At 45.2% G+C, this 17,197-nt stretch overlaps 1 protein-coding gene across 1 annotated transcript in view; it reads right to left on the bottom strand.

Annotated features, from left to right (window-relative positions):
* Positions 1 to 15,821, bottom strand: part of LOC123347836 (cytosolic phospholipase A2 gamma-like) — a 31,472-nt gene extending 15,651 nt beyond the window's left edge. The window contains exons 1-6 of the mRNA XM_044985025.1: positions 15,722 to 15,821; positions 14,998 to 15,149; positions 6,027 to 6,143; positions 4,919 to 5,061; positions 2,522 to 2,720; positions 970 to 1,087 (exon numbers count right to left, since the gene is read on the bottom strand). Of these exons, the coding sequence (XP_044840960.1) occupies positions 970 to 1,087; positions 2,522 to 2,720; positions 4,919 to 5,061; positions 6,027 to 6,143; positions 14,998 to 15,021 (601 nt within the window). The 5' untranslated portion in view covers positions 15,022 to 15,149; positions 15,722 to 15,821. The remainder of the gene's footprint in view (positions 1 to 969; positions 1,088 to 2,521; positions 2,721 to 4,918; positions 5,062 to 6,026; positions 6,144 to 14,997; positions 15,150 to 15,721) is intronic.
* Positions 15,822 to 17,197: the final 1,376 nt, after the last annotated feature.

The following is a 17,197-nucleotide window of genomic DNA, read 5'->3' as shown; positions in this document are numbered from 1 at the left end:
AAAATTTCCTGCAAAAAGAAAAGTTTAAGACAATTATGGTTTGGGTCAATCAACAAAGTTTCATTTTGATTTTGACTTTTTATTTAACATTAATGTATTATTTATAAAACCTAAAATAAAATACATTTTGAAGTAAAATGTCATCTTGAAACTAAAAATTGAAAGGCTTCATTTGGGTATTTTTCTAAATGATTTTTTTGTCAAAATTGACACATTTCCATAGGAAGTTTTGATTTTGTTAGAACATTTTTGACCAGTTCTAATCAAGCCTAAAAGTGAATGGAGAGATGGCTGGTGAGTTTCTTGTGAAATTATTTTTTCGTGCTGCTGGAATTTTGCTGTGTTATTAATGATGTTAGCTTCCCACATGCTTGAACAGGCATAATTTTATTGCTATATCAAAATAAGTAAATAAGATAATAAAGTGTGTCTCCACCTAAAAAGATATACTAATGTAAAAGGAAGTTAAAAAGAAAATGAGAGTGAGTTTGAATTTTGCTTACAAAAAGTTTTTGCATGAAAAGTAGCCTTTTTTCAAAACAAAAACTTCTTGTCAGCAGTAGTAGATGTTACTTAAGGTTTCCAGGCTATATGAAATTTTCTGCCATAGTTTTTACTGAACTTTTAAGCAAAACGTTTATAGATTTGTTTCACTGATGCTTTTCTTAATGAAAATAAAGATTTTGCCAAAGAAAATAAAATTAAAGATATGTTTTTGATAAAATGTCTAGGGGGAAAACAAGGGGAAAATATTGTAGAAAATTTCATGAAATATGGAAAAAAGGCCCATTAACAACCCTGATAATCAAAGGTTTAAAATTTTGACCTTTTTTGCCATTTTTTTTTCATTTTTCAACAAGCTCTAAAGACAACCTTGACGTCTCCGCCTTGAGGAGTTGCATGTTGATGTAATAAAAGACAGGCTTGTTTACACTGAGATTATTTGGAGATTTGTGTGTTTGGTTTTACCTGGAGAGTATTCAGTTACTTTGCAGAAACTTCGTTCATCCACAGCTGCATAGATGGGGTAGGGATTATTTCCATTCTCAGACGCACCCCTCTGTTCCGACAAGTGCCCCTTATCCAGCTGTGAAGACAGAATTTTATAGGTTCAGACAAACACATGCCTAACTTTAACCTATGCTTTTAACACTGTCTATATTCCCTTCCCTGACTGCTCGGTCCAAGCCTGAGCTCAGGGCACCAGCATGTTACCACATGCTGAGACAATAGCTAGACAGATGTGGAGTTTGCTCTCAGTTACCCAAGCGTATAGATGAACTAATTCAAGTAACTTCACTGAATTCAGCAGAGCCAATCAGCATTTATACGGGTATAACTGAGAACAAACCTTCCTCAATGACTAAGTGGTCAAGCCGTTAGCCTAGGACTTAATTCCCTGCTTCCCCTGCAGACTTTCATGGAGGGATGGGACAATGCACAGAGATCCAGAAAATCCATTCAAGCATGTTCTGGGTGGAACCCAAAGCCTGTTTAGGGAGATTTCACACATCTCCCCTACACTGAACACCAAGCGTGGGTTCTGACTCAGGTGTGAGCCCAAGACCTGCTTCTGTGCATGCACATATCAGTCTGACTTGGCTCAGCTCGCGCTCAGGACCCAGGTCTTAGGACCTTAGTAGAGGAGTGGGTCAAAACCAGAGTCCCACAGTGACTTGGGTCCAAGCCCTCTCGTTTTGCAGTGTGGATGCAAATCAAGCCACAGACCAAGTCAGAAGGTTGGGTAGTGCAGTATGGCCGCATTAGAATGTCTGTGACACCTGGGTCCAGCAGCTGTGGATATGTCTGCACCGCAACGAGAAACCCACGGCACCAAGTCTCAGAGCATGGGTCAATTGACTTGGGCTTTTGGGGTTTGATCAGTGGAACTTAAAACACTAGTGTAGACATTCTCCTTTGAGCTGGAGCCCAGCTCTATTGCCGGGTTTCAGAGCACAGGCTCCAGCCCGAGCTGAAACACCTACACTGCTATTTTTAGCCTAGAAGCCAGAGCTCCAGGAGTCCAAGTCAATTGACCAGGCTCTGAGTTTCAGCACTGCAGGTTTTTCTTTGCAGTGTAGACGTAACCTTTAACCCCAGGTATACACTGCAATGTGGACATTCCAGTCCAAGCTTGGAAATGCCAGGTCCACCAGCCTGGGTCCCACAGACCCAGTTTTACAATGCAGTATAGACATACCTGGTGTGGCCTTGAGCAAATCAAGCCAGGCCAGTTTTTAAAAGGTATTTAGGAACCTAGTAGGATTTTCAAAAGCATGTGGGCTCCTAACGCCCATTGAAATCAATGGGTGCTAGGTGCCTGCGTGCTCATCCCACAAGGTGATAGCTTTAAAAATCTGGCTCTGGGATGCTCCACACTTCAGTTTCCCTTCCGTACACTTCCCAACCTTACAGAAATGTTGTGAGGATAAACACACTTCATGAAAAGCCCTGGTATTTCAGTGATGGGGGGGCAGACAAGGACTTTGGAGATTTACAAAAGGGAAAGTTTTTCATCCACCTCATGTAACATTCCATAGACCACAGTGTAGGCCCAGAACTCAGTCAGGGAATAGTCTTCATCCTTAGCTGCCTCGAGTAGCATTTCCACGGCCTTTCTGAGGTTCCAGGTGGATTTGGTAAGTGTATCACACATGTGTTTCTCCAAGGCCTGCAATTTCTCTGCCCAGTCCCCATTGTTGTAGAGAGAGGACATGCACCTATTACAGAGACAAAACACACACTGCAAGGGGAATGGAATGTGGGCTATTGTCCCCAGCCTTTTCAATCTCTGCACAGTTATTAATTTATTATCATTCTACCATTGCAATGCACCTGTAAGCCGCAAGGATTGCGTGACTGACTGGCTGCTGTGGAAAGCCACGGCCTCAGCCGAGAAAAAATTCAAGTCCCCCAGGTCCTTACTAGACTATGCAAAAGGAGAATCTCCATTAGCAATATGCAGGGTCCATGACACATAGTTTGAACAGCTCTGATTACATCCAGGACATTTGTAATATCTACAGACCTGTCCAGCCCATCATGACTCTGCTGCCCTAATGCTGATGTCAGTGGGACCTTTTGCACAGAAAGGTCAGGAGGGGAAAGATGGTTCAGTGTTTAGGGTGCTAGCCTACAACTCGGGAAATGTGTGTTCCACTCTTTGCTCTCCCATAGATTGTACCCCAGTTGCTAATTCTCCCCGAGCCCTGGTTCTCCATAGGAAAAGGGGAGGCAGGCACTTCACTACCTCATAGGGGTGCTATGGAAATAAATAGGGCGGTGCTCAGATGCTATGTTAATGGTGTGTGTGTGGGGGCAGATAAGTACCTATGAGCGTTAGAAAGTCACCCACTGTGTCAGTCTCCTGTTGAATTGCACCAACAGCTGAGTGCCTGACTCCCTTAGGCTCCCGTGTCTATTGCTATTCCCTGTAAGGCTGTCAGTGGGTGGCCCTGCTAGATCAGCTGGATTTTCTGAAGGACAGTCTCCTTCTCCACTAAGAAATGAACTCTCCACTTTACCCTACAGTCTTGCAGTCATTGTTTCCCCAGCTTGTGTTACATCCAGTGACTTGTTCCAGTTTAACGACCCCCAGTTATGTCCATTTCTCACTATTCCCATGGCACAAACCATTGTACACACCCTGCCCCTCTTTAAGGACAACTAGAATAAGGAACAACAGAAGGTACTAGGTGCTGTTCTCCTATCCTGCTTTCAGCACTGATGCCAAGAACAAGTGTGCCAAAAATCACAAGTCAGGTCGCATAAAATCCTGAGATTGGATTAAAAATCATGAGGTTTATTTTAAAAACGTGGATTCTTTTTATTTGCCTCTTGGCATTTTTGCTGGTAGGGTTCACATTTCCAAGTGTCTCTCCACAGCCACCAGGCTAGAAACTTATGCTTCATAACATCATGAGAGCTGATGCCTGGTTACACTAGCCTGTCAAGTCAGCATAAATGTGTTGCTCGGGGGGGGTGAAAAATCCATACTCCAGAGTGGCATAGTTAAGCTGACTTAAGTCCCTATGTAGGCAGTGCTAGGTTGAGGGAAGAATTCTTCCGTTAGCTTAGCTACGGTCTCTCAAGGAGCTGGATTACCTACGTGAATGGGAGAACCCCTCCCTCTGCTATAGGCAGTGTCTAGATTGAAGTGCTACAGCAGCGCAACTGCAGATTCGCAATAACATTGCAAGAGCTATAAATATTAAATTAGAACTATAGGCCTGGGCTACTATCACTTTTGCCCATGTAAAAATCTTAGAAGGGTCACGTCCACACAGGCTCTGTGTCTGTTAACCTGGGGCTTGAGCGTCTATACTCAGTTGTAATCCCAGGTTTGTAATTGTTGAACTCTGGGTCTCAACATGGGGCTCCAGAATCTACACTACATTATGAAGGACTGAATTCAGCCACCCATATCCCAGACTTTCTAGTGTCCTCCCACAATGTAGCTGCATTAGCCCTTTGTGATGCAGTGTGGGAAAAACTTGACTGTCCATAAGACAAAGGAAGACAGCCTGTGGGACATCTCTGGTGGACTCCCAGAGCATGAGTCCAGTGGGACTGCATAGCAATAGGGCTTGAACCCTGGGTCCTGCCCTGATTTAGGCTCAGACTCTCCACTCTCATGGAGCCCTGGGACCCTGGGTCTAAGCCCTGGGCTAGCATGATTTGGTGTAGATGGAAGAGGGCTTGAACTTGAGTCTGAGTCTGAACCCTGGGCTTACACTGCAGTATGGACGTACTCGCACAGTCTCACCTCCTCAGTAAATGGATAGACAGTGTTTTCCCACTGGTGATGGAGTACCCAGCATGTCCTTTGGCTAATAATAACAATGGCAAGAATTGTCCCTGGCTGTCAGTTCTATAGAGGGATACACTTTCACTCACACGTCTCTTGGCATGCGCCTACCATGTTGCACCTGAGACCCCACACAGGTACATGATGGTGCCCAGGAGACCATGCTTTTGTAGCTCCTGCAGGGTTCCATGCAGGGCGATCATGGCCCGCAGACCTCCCCCAGCTCCCAGGATGGCGATATTGGGCACATCTTCCTGAGGAAGAGAAAAGACACAACAACATATAAACTAGGATTACTGAGGAATCTCCCTTGCTCATGTAAATTACTTGTGTAGTCTCTACAGTCACACACCTGCCATTCCCACCTGGGACAACCCCCATCACGTAGTTTAAAAGAGTAACTTGTAGGACCCAATCCGGCAAGTGTTTACACCAGTGAGTGTCTTTATTTACCTGGGTAGCTCCACTGGCTTATATGCAACAACTCCCATGAGTAAATTTACTCACAAGCTTTCCTGATTGCTGCAATGAGTTCTGATTTTTCCTCTTGATCTACAAGAATAACTGCAATAGCTGCTACAATATATGATATGTGTGTGTATATTATGTATTACATATATCATAACTACTGTTAATTATCAGAGCTGCTGGAAAATATTTCAGCGGGAGGGTTTGTTTGTTGGTCAGTTTGGGAGGTTGGGGGATGAAAAATGCATTTTTGATTTGATATATGTTGGGGGTTTTGCCAAAACCTGGGGGGGGGGAGGATCATTGTTTAACAACCAAAAACTGCAAAATATATATGGCTGACACCAGTGCCACAATATGTTTGGCTTTAGGAAACAGAAAAAAAATCAGATTTGAGGTTTTAAAAGAATTTAAAAAAAATCTGTGAAAAAACCCCAGCATAAATGCAAAAAAAAAAAGGAATAGAAAATAAAATATATTTCCCAATCTGTTTTATCTGTCATTTTATTTAAACATGCATTTAAGTTCATCCCATTTCAGGAAAGCTCTTAAATGTGCACTTAATTTTGGCCATTTACTGAAGTCCCATTGGCTTCAATTTGTTTTATTGTAAAAGCCTTGGGGGAGGGAGAAACCGGAAACAAACAAACCACAACTTTTTGACGAACACATTTTCACCATCTCTGCATGAGTAATCATTACTATTGTCAATGTTCCTCTACAATTCAATAAAACATTGATGGACTCCTACCAGATTACAGGGAATCCCAAGGCTATCCAGGTATTTCTTCACCTGCACCTTTCTGTTGCTTGTGCCTAGTTTTTCCCCTTCTGAGAGCTCATAGGAAATTCGGACTTTACCTTCACCCTGAGGAAAAAAAAATGTCAAGAGAATGTATCATCTCTGAAAAATCTGCCAGGGATGGGACAATGCAGAGAGATCCAGAAAATCCATTCAAGCATGTTCTGGGTGGAACACAAAGCCTGTTTAGAGAGATTTCACACATCTCCCCTACACTGGAACGGCAGGGAGAAATCTCCATGAGGAAAAAGAAAGACAAGGTGGATGAGGTGATATCTTTTATTAGACCAGCTTCTACTGGTGACAGAGACAAGCATTCAAGCTCCACACGGCTCCTCTTCAAGTCTGGGAAAGGTACTGTGAGTGCCACAGCCACATACAAGGTGGAACAACTTGTTAAACATAAGCAGTTAACACATGTTGCAAGAAATCACTCAAAATCTCATATCCTGGGACCAACATGGCTGTAAGTACAATGCAAACAACTATGAGGAGAAATTCATGGACAGTTCCCAACACTTCCCCCGCTTTTCTCCAGCACCACTCTGAGTGGTGAATAGACCCACTGACTGCAGCAGAAACACAGGAAGGAATAGATTTTGCATGCATCATCTGCACTACATAATGCCTTCTCTCCACTCTCCACAAAATGATCAAATGTGGTAGCGGCACTGATGGTGGCAGGGCTCAGCTTGGTCCCCACACTGAGTAAAAGGCATGCTTGTGTGAAAGACCTAAGATCCACAGGCATGCTCCGTTTCTGACAATTTGACTTTATGCTTCTGTAGCTTTTGGCTGCAGAGTGGGAATGAGACTATGGAACTTATCCAAAGTGCATTTCATTGAGCAGTGTAAATAGGAAATGGTCAAAAGGAACCCTGGAGCTTGGAGTTTCAGGTGTATATTAGCTGCTCTCAAATATAGCAAGATTGGGCCCTGAGTCATTCTTACATAGCTACAAGTGTTGAGTCTGAACTTTTGATGAGCTTAAACTTAACCCAGACTTGATGTCTCTGTCTGAAACTTTTAATCAAAGCTCTGACCTGCGAACTACTCATGACACCCCCCTCCCCTTAAGTAGCCATCTCCCCTTTTGTCTTTTTAAATTTACATTTTAACCTGTTTTATCCTGTAGAATCTTGTTTGATTATGCATGACCATTATGATCTGTTAATCACTTTGTTTACTTCTGTGTATAAATATTGATGCTCACCCCTAATAAACTTGCCACACTTACTCCGAAGCCTTTTAAGCTAAGGATAGTGTGAGCCCGTTGATCAACGAATTGGTGTCTGGTCTCTGACAGATTGTGAGCCCCATACCAACTCCGCACGAACTCGGGTGCTGGAGAGGTGAGTAAGGACTTGCTTTTTACCTAACAATTTGGGTGCTCGTCCGGGATTTTCTTCTGGTGCGGTGCCTCTGTCCAGTGGTCAGACCACTCATATATGAATTGGCAGGCGCCACGGGAGATTTCTCCCAGCCAATTCAATATTGAGGGGTCGTGTACTGGACAGCAGGATAAACGCCAGTTGGAAGGGCTCCTGTCAGACACCATGGGTCAAGGGACTAGCGTGCCTCTTGAGAGTCCGCTGGGGATTGTAAATAAGTTATGGAACGAAGGGAAACTCCCAGTGTAGGGATATTAAAGAAGGTTTATATTAGACATGGTTTATATGAAAAATGACATTGTTAATTGATGCCTCATAACTAAAGGTTTATGTTAAAAGTAAATTTGTGATTCTAACCTGCAAGCCACCAGCTGTGTCTGTGTGAAGCCTGCTCAAAGAAATACTTTGTATAAAACTTGTTAAACATTAATTAACTCTAAGTAAGCCAAAACAGTGAAATAGATGTGATTAAGATAGAGAATGTATGTGACTGAATGGTTAGGGAGTCACCAGCCTGAAGAATTCAGTGTTGGCTGAAGAAGGTGTCAAGTGGGATCAACCAGATGACCCCCAGAGGGCAAACTGGAATCCACCCACCACACCTCAAAGGAAGGAAAAACAAAACATCTAATAACATGGAGCCAGCCATCTGCTGATTGATTTAGCAACAGCAGAATGAAGCAACTCCTATCAACTAACATAGGGAAAAATCCCTATAAAACTGGACTCTAAAGAATAAGGACTTTGAGTCTATGGTTCTGCCGCCAGCCTCCAGGAGCATCAGATGCAACTGACACAGACTCGGCTCCATCCTCATGACCAAGATACCTGGCCAGTAACTTGGCATGAGCAACATCTAGGCTGGTAACTATAACATCTATACAGAACCTGAATGAATGATTGTGTGAATGAATATATGTGTGTGTGTATAAGAAATAAGTAGTAAAACAACGTTGTTTACTGTTGTCTTTTGTTTTGTTATGGTATTTACAATAAATGTGGCATCTTTGCCTTATCCCTCTTAATAAGATCCTGCTGGTTTTTATTATATTGGTACAACACCAGTACAGACAGGAATGTCTAGGAGGAAGTTGTACACACTGTGTGTAAGGAATTGGACTGGGTATACCGCGGTATTGGCCGACCCGGAGATGAGGTGGCCTTCGCATGGCTCTTTCGAACAGGCTGCCTTAAGAGGAGTAAGGAGCCAGATTGAAAAAGACCATCCGGGACAGTTATGTTACTGGTTTTGTTGGGACACAGCAGCAGAGCTGTGGAAATCTTTAAAAATTATGGCAGTCAGGTATTCTCCCTAGAGTGAATCCCCTCCATGTTATTTCGATGAAGGGTGTAAACCACGGCGTGTTTTAACTCGTCAGTTGGTCCCCACTGCACCTGCCCCTATTCCTCCACAGGGGGGACTCTCTCCAGAGCGCAGAGGGGAATCTGCAGGACTCCAGATTGGAATCTCTGCAGAGGGATAAGGAGGAAATGGAGGGGCACACCTCGGGAGGAGTTTTGCATGGGAGAAAGAAAGGGAAAGTAGTAAAAAGAAAGAGAAAAAGGAAGAATATAAGTTGATGGCTTTAGCTTTTCGCGGCGGTATTCGAGGCAGAGGCCGTGGCCGTGGCAGGGGATTTCAGGGTGCTCGGGGAAGAGGGTCCGGTCGCATCTGCAGATACTTACACCAGGGACAAATACACCCCTGCACCACCAGCCCAGCCCGTTCCTCAGGCCTGGATCAACTACGGGCAACAGCAGCAGCTGCAGCAAACTCAGCCTCCTCAATGACGGTACCCCGGGGGCGAAGGCAAACAATGTGATGGTCTTATTTCCTTAATGTCTTTAGCCGGCTCCTTCCTCACTTTCTCCCCTCCCAGCAAAGAGCCTCATCTAACCCTTTCAGTCCAAGGACTGCCTGTCTCTTTCCTCATTGATACTGGAGCTACTTTCTCTCTTTTAAATCATGCCCCCTCTCCCTGGCTATCCTCTGAGGTTAAAACTGCAACTGGGGTGGAGGGCAACCCACAGTCTCTGGGACTCACTTTACCTCTAAATGTTATTTATGCTGATAAATGTTTTTCTCACCGTTTTCTTTTTTCCCCAGCTTATCCGATCCCTTTGATGGGCCGGGATTTACTCTGTAAGCTTGAGGCTACTTTAACCTGCACTCCTGAAGGGGTAGGATTATTGATGACAGTGTTAGGAGATTCGGCCCCAACTCAGGGTAATTGGGAAACCCCCCCCCTCCTCTCCCCTGACCTCACTGACTTGCCTTTAACCCTCTGGGCAATTTCTGACACTGATGTTGGCCTGCTCCTTTCGGCAGAACCAGTAAGGATTCAAGTGAAGCCCTCCTTAACCCCCCGTCAGTCCCTCAATACCCCCTGTCGCTGGAAGCCCGGGAGGGCATCCGCCCCATTATCGAGGGATTCATTGCACAAAAGTTAGTCCGCCCTCAGCGCACTCCCTGTAACACCCCTATACTGCCTGTCAAAAAGCATCCTAAAAAGGACGGAGACCCTATTCGTTGGCGCTTTGTACAGGATCTACGGGTTGTTAATCAGTATGTGGTCCCTCTTCATGCAGTAGTTCCTGATCCAGCTACTATCATCAGCCAAATCCCCTGGGATGCTGAGTGGTTCACTGTTATTGACTTAAAATCAGCCTTTTTCAGCATTCCTGTGCACCCAGACTCTCAGTATCTCTTTGGTTTCACCTGGGAGGGACAAAGTTATGTCTGGCAACGACTTCCTCAAGGCTACAGAGACAGCCCCACGATTTTCAACCAATGCCTCCGCCACGACTTGGAAGGCTTCCCCAGTCCGCAGGGATCCACGTTAGTCCTATACGTAGATGACATCCTATTAGGTAACCGCGAAGAAGCTGCCCTCCGCATCGATGGTAAGGCACTTTTATTATACCTACACACCAGAGGCCACAAGGTAGACCCTAACAAGATTCAGTGGGTCTCACAGAAGGTCCGATATCTGGGCTTTCCTGTTAACCCCAGAGGGAAGACAAATGGACCCGGTCCGCATAAAGACTATCCAAAACTGCCCTCTGCCAAACACCAAGAAACAACTTCGAGGTTTCTTAGGATTAATTGGCTTCTGTCGCCCCTGGTTGCCGTCCTGCGGGGAGTTAAGCAAACCGCTCCACCGACTCACTGCTAACCTTGCTCCTGACCCTTTCCAGTGGTCCCCAGACACGATCCAAGCCTTTCAGTTACTCAAGGACAGTGTGGCCTCCTCCATGTCTCTCCGCCCCCCCAATTACAACAAACCCTTTCACCTTTTTGTCCACGAGAGGGGCGGAATTGCTAGTGGCGTCCTTACCCAGCTGAGCGGGCCCCACCATTTCCCGCTTGCTTTTTACTCTCAGCAGATCGACCCTGTCGCTCAGGGAACCCCATCCTGCACCCGGACTTTGGCAGCAGCTGCCCTGCTGATCACAAAGGCAAAGAGCCTGACCCTGGGTCATTTTACCACGGTCTGGACCTCTCATGCCTTGTCAGCCCTTCTGCGTAGGGGCACGACCCAAGTCTTTTCGGCCCATCGTCAGCAGCAGCTAGAGGCCGAACTCCTAGAAGACACTAACCTAATTTTTGAAAGGTGTGGGCCCCTTAATCCAGCTACCTTGCTTCCTGAACTGCCAGTCCTCCAGGATCAGCACGACTGTGTGGAAGTAGTTCATAGCATCTTACAGATAAGGAACAACCTGTTTGACGTGCCACTGGACAACCCTGATTGCATCCTCTTCTCGGACAGAAGCTCCTTCTATGTTGATGGCAAGCGTTTCACCGGTTATGCAGTCACCTCTGAATGGGACATTCAAGAGGCCGCCTCACTGCCAGGCAACTGGGGAGCCCAAGCCGCCGAACTCTATGCCCTGGCCCGAGCTTGCCAGTTGGCCGCTGGTAAGACCGTTACCATTTTTACTGATAGCAAGTATGCTTTTACCCCGTACCAGTACCCGCTGCTGAACTACAGTCGTGGGAGAGCCTCGGAGCCACTCTGGTCAAAGGGACCTGGCTTATGCCGGATGGCCGATCCTGCCTCCCTCGCTCCACATACCCCGTGGCAGTTCGCTGGCACCATGATAAGGGGGGGTCACTACGGCACACACGCCCTTGTGGACACCATCGCTCGCTTTTGGTATGCTCCAGGCATTCAACCCTACTGCCTGTCAATAGTGAAAGCATGCAGCACATGTCAATGTAATGGACCTGCTCCGCCCCTTAGCAAAATTAAGGGTGGAAGACCTCCGCCTGCTGCTCCATTTCAACATCTTCAAATTGACTTTGCAGATATGCCAAAGGCTTTTGGGAAAAAGCACCTCCTTGTTTTGGTTTGCCCTCTGACTTCATGGGTCGAAGCTTTTCCTACTGCTAATTGTACTGCTGCCACAGTGGCAAAGATTCTCCTTAGAGACATTGTACCCCGTTTTGGCATCCCTCTCGTGCTTGACTCAGATCGCGGACCCCACTTTACTGGTAATGTCCTTGGCCGTTTAGAACAAGGACTGGGCATTTCACACTCCTTTCATACACCCTACCACCCCCAGTCTAGCGGGAAAGTTGAGCGTATGAATAGGGAGCTTAAGCTTACATTGGCTAAATACTGTCAGGAAACAGGGTTAAAGTGGCCTCAGGTACTTCCCTTGGTCCTGTTTCACCTTCGTACTCGCCCAACCCGTGTATTGGGATTATCCCCCTTTGAACTGCTCTATGGACACCCTCCTTTCAAAGGCGGGGCGCTACCACGTGCTGATGTTTCACTATTGGGAAGGGATCATATGACCGCGTGCCAGTTTCTCTCCCTACAGGCTCGCCTCCGTACCCTTTGGAAAGCCTCGCAGTTTTCCCAGACCGTGCCACTAGAAGAACAGATCCACCCGTTCCAACCAGGGGACTTCGTCTGGGCCAAAAAGTTCGTTCGTGGCGACACACGTAAAGCCAGCCGTAGTGGAAAACAGTGACGGACCAGCAGCTCTTGCCACCACTGAAGACACTGCCTCTGACCAGTGGACCAGCTTACCTCTTTCAGGCATCAGACTTAAATTGACTCGGAAAAAATGAGAGGACCTTTTATTCTGACAACTGTATGTTTTTTATTATGCCTTTTTAGTTTATTTTCTGCTTATGAAGATAATGCTTTTATTAGATATTCCCACGAGGTTAAAACTCGTATTTTAGGAAATAGAAGTAATTGCTGGGTATGTACTCAATTTCCAGTAAATGCAGAACAGGGACTCCCCTTCACACCCATTCCCCTGACCACTGCTAATATGACTTGGATGCCACCGGCTAGAGTAAAAGATCCAGTCCAACACAATCTTACATGGGACAAAACAGGAGTGCCAATTAACAGATATCCCAGGGTAACCAATCAGACAGGATCACTGTGTTTTGTTAAAGAAAAGGGGTCAACCTTTGTGGGAACAAGTAAATGCAACATGTATTTTAATGGCACCGCCTTTAGTAAAAATCTTGGCTTCAAGCCTTGCGATTCCCACTTATCCCATATGTGGATCCCTCACCCCGATCCAACTTTTTCATGGGTGGGCAAGCCTTCAGAGTCAGCTTTAAGAAGCCCTGCTCAGATCACGAGGGTGTCCAACTAATTGTTAAGGGATATACGATTGCCTTCTACAACTGCTCAAGCAGTACTACACTGCACTTTGAAAATACCACTACCAAATTGTGCCTCTGCGGTTCGCACAATGACCCCTCTGCGTTACCAGGGGAACAGTGGTCCAACGGGTGGTGGGTTACCTCCTACTTTGAGAAATGGAATACCCGAAACGCAATGTATGGAACATACTGGGTGTGCGGGCCCAAAGCTTATTACTTTCTCTCCCCTGATTGGGCAGGGTCATGTTATTTAGCGTGGCTCACACCGCCTTCTCGCATCTCCCCCCCCCCCCATTTTCCCCACGTTCGTAACATCCGTGAAACCTTCAGAGATATTAATACCCGTGATGGTTTGTCGTGGCAGCGGTGGGCTGGTCTCATTAGCTTGAGGGGTGGTGTCATCCGTCTACAGGGACTACTAGAATCTTTAACCAATGAAACTGCGACCCTATTTGAGAATCAGGCCGGGGAAATGTCCCAACTGCGCCAGTTAGCTTTGCAAAACCGAATGGCTTTAGACATAATGTTAGCAGCCCAGGGAGGAACTTGCGCCCTCATAAATGAACAATGCTGTGTTTTTGTAAATGACACCTACCCTGACACCTTTCAACGTACCAAACATCTAAGGGAAATGGCTAAGAACTACTCCTCTGGCCACCCACCTTATGATTGGTGGGGAGCCTTATGGAATTGGCTGCCTGGATTTGGGTAGGTTAAAAAACTCTTGGTAGGTATTGTTGGGGCCATAGTAATCCTTATAATACTGTGTTGCTGTATTCAGTGTGTCCCCTCCCTCATAGACTCATGTGGGTCAGTTTATTCTTTTCCTACTTCAGCCAAAGGCCTTACTCTCTTCGAGTTGGCCCAGACTGAAATTGCCAAGCAGCCCTTGGCTCCTTAAAATGGGGTGTAGCTTTTGGTAAATAGTTATCCCAAAGCTACAAATGGAGGAATGTTGAGTCTGAACTTTTGATGAGCTTAAACTTAACCCAGACTTGATGTCTCTGTCTGAAACTTTTAATTAAAGCTCTGACCTGCGAACTACTCATGACACCCCCCCTCCCCTTAAGAAGCCATCTCCCCTTTTGTCTTTTTAAATTTACATTTTAACCTGTTTTATCCTGTAGAATCTTGTTTGATTATGCATGATCTGTTAATCACTTTGTTTACTTCTGTGTATAAATATTGATGCTCACCCCTAATAAACTTGCCACACTTACTCCAAAGCCTTTTAAGCTAAGGATAGTGTGAGCCGGTTGATCAACGAATTGGTGTCTGGTCTCTGACAGATTGTGAGCCCCATACCAACTCCGCACGAACTCGGGTGCTGGAGAGGTGAGTAAGGACTTGCTTTTTACCTAACACAAGGAAACAATGTGACATTGTCTTTGAATAAATGAAACACATAAAATTTCAAAATAATTTGAACAGAAAACCTGCAGATGAAATTATTTGGTGGCCCTTCATATTATAAATAGTAAATAGATGTTATAAGCATATTAAAGAAAGTGATATAGACAGTAATAAACATATCAGTGGAAGATATTATAGATGCTTATACCTCATAACTAAAACAACCTGTTGAGCTGCTGGGCCCTATAACAATTGGTTAGCCATTTATTCAAAAATGTATTTGTCATTTATGAACTCTTTATGAGCTGTATCAGAGGGGTAGCCGTGTTAGTCTGGTTCTGTAGAAGCAGCAAAGAATCCTGTGGCACCTTATAGACTAACTGCAAAACGTCTGTTAGTCTATAAGGTGCCACAGGATTCTTTGCTGCTTCTTTATGAGCTGTTTGTGAATGTACCCTTAATATAAAATATGATCAAGCATTTCAGCACTTCCAAGTAACAATAGGTAGTGAAAATGCAAACCATAAGAGGAATAGTATACCTGGTGTTTGTGAAATATTTCCATCTTTGCTTTCTTGTGTCTCCGTGAGATGCCCTGGGATTTCAAATTCCTCCTTCAGTGACAAAGGAAAACTCCACCTCTTCCAGGACTTCCAACAGCTCAGGACAGCATCCAATTTATTCTTCCCTTGACTAAAAGTATACAAGAGAAAATGAACATTTAATATAGTATACAAGAGAAAATGGGCATTTAATACAGTAAGATAGGCAGCACTGAAGTATTGGATCAGACTCTAGGTCCATCCAACTCTGATTGCTACCATGCACATTGGCCAGTACCAGGTGTATTTCGGAGGAAAGTGCAAGAAACTCCAAAGTGAGTTAGTAAGGAATAATGTGTCCTTTTGGAAAATGTCTTCCTAATCTCGTCAGTTATATTGCTGAATGAATGGAGGTGCAGGCTGGGGGTCGGGGGTGTGTGTAGGGGAGAGAGATCCTGGGATTTTCAAGCAAGCATATTTTTTTCCAGGCACCCAACTCCTTCTGAATTTCAATAGGAGTTGGATACCCAACTGTCATAGGTTCTGCTGAAAATCCTAGCCATAATAGCAATGTATTTCCCTCTTGCTACAAGATAACAGAGACTTCCTGCATTCACACTCCTCCAGTTCTTTTAAAGTTAATTATAAACAAAGGAAAAAGCCCACTCCAATGTTATCATTGGCATTATTTTCTGACAAATCCTCTGGAGAGAGAATACTCACAGAACGGACCCAGGAGAGAAGGACTGTGGGACACAGCTGGCACTGTTGTATTCAGTGGATGTCAGGATATATATCTATACTGATGCCACCCTGCCTGGATAGCTGCTGGGTCTCTGCATATACTGCATGGCCTGGGCTGAGTCACTCTCTTATCTCTCAGCTTTATCTATCTGCCAGGAGAGCCTTGTTTTATAATGTTTACTGAAGTGTTATCTGATTACAACTCAGCATGGCCTGCAAACCCTAGCTAACTGCAGAGCATTGAATGCAATGCTTCTGGTGCTGTTTGAGGAAAGCAGGAAGATAGAATAGAATATCAGGGCTGGAAGGGACCTCAGGGGAGCATCTAGTCCAACCCCCTGCTCAAAGCAGGACCAATCCCCAGACTGATTTTTGTCCCAGATCCATAAAAGGACCCCTCAAGGATTTAACTCACAACCCTGGATTTAACAGACCAATGCTCAAACCACTGAGTTAGCATGGACAGAGAAACTGTAGCCAGCTTGTGTGATACTGATGACAATAAGGTTGTTGTGTTGTAGATCAGGATGGAGAGCTGGGAAGTCAGGATCACTGGAATCCACACGGAAGCAAGTGTATAATAGTCAGTGAAAACAGAAGTTCCCTGCATGATTCCTATGTGGTCAGGATGTGCTTTGGGACAACTAGTCAATGACTGACCGTGTGCTGTTGACATTTCCATTAGATGTCTATATGTCACTTAATCAATTCGTTGCCACGGAATGGGACTTGGGCATTGGTGCACCTCAGTCCTGTTGTAATAACTAGGCCTACAAGTTTGCCCCCAGTGTTAGCTCAGCTGTGGGGAAAGAGATACAAGTTTACAAAATCTTCTGATCATGCGTAAGGATAAATGGTGGTGGGAAAAGCTGTAAATGGGAGACAGATACTGAATTGGGTCAAACAAACATGCTTCCTGGTAAAACTCAAAAATGTAGGTGTCAAAAGTGAGTCCTGGTTGGTGACCGAAATAAGGAGAGAGGCTGGGTTTTCCTGTCCATCAGTCACTTTTGGGGTCCTTACGAAAAACGGATTTGGAAAGAAACATGAGCGCAACAATTGATGACTGAAAGGAAGGGGAGGAGCGAGCACCACCACCATGACAGCCAACCTCACCATCTCCTGGGACAGCAGGAAGCACCGTGACATAACTTGTCCTTTATCATGGCCCTGAGAGAAGTCCTGACTGGACCAGGCCAGGTCAGAGACAGGGCCCCAGATGATACCACAACCTCTGTCAGCTCTGGCTGAATCCCAATCACCACCTGGGTTGTGAGAATTTGACCCCCCTCCTTCCCTGCCTTATTTCTTCTATTTCCTATCCCTCTCCTTCTCCCTTTTCCTTCTGTCTAATAAGAGTCTGGCTTAGCCAGCCCAGACTGTATATTTTGCAACACTGCTGTGTGCCTATGACCAGAAAGAGGCAGCTAAAAGCAGTGACTTAAAGAGCACAAC

This window comes from Mauremys mutica, chromosome 13 (genome assembly GCF_020497125.1).
Source record: "Mauremys mutica isolate MM-2020 ecotype Southern chromosome 13, ASM2049712v1, whole genome shotgun sequence".
NCBI classification, from domain to species: domain Eukaryota; kingdom Metazoa; phylum Chordata; order Testudines; family Geoemydidae; genus Mauremys; species Mauremys mutica.
This window is presented reverse-complemented; position numbering and strand designations above follow the sequence as displayed.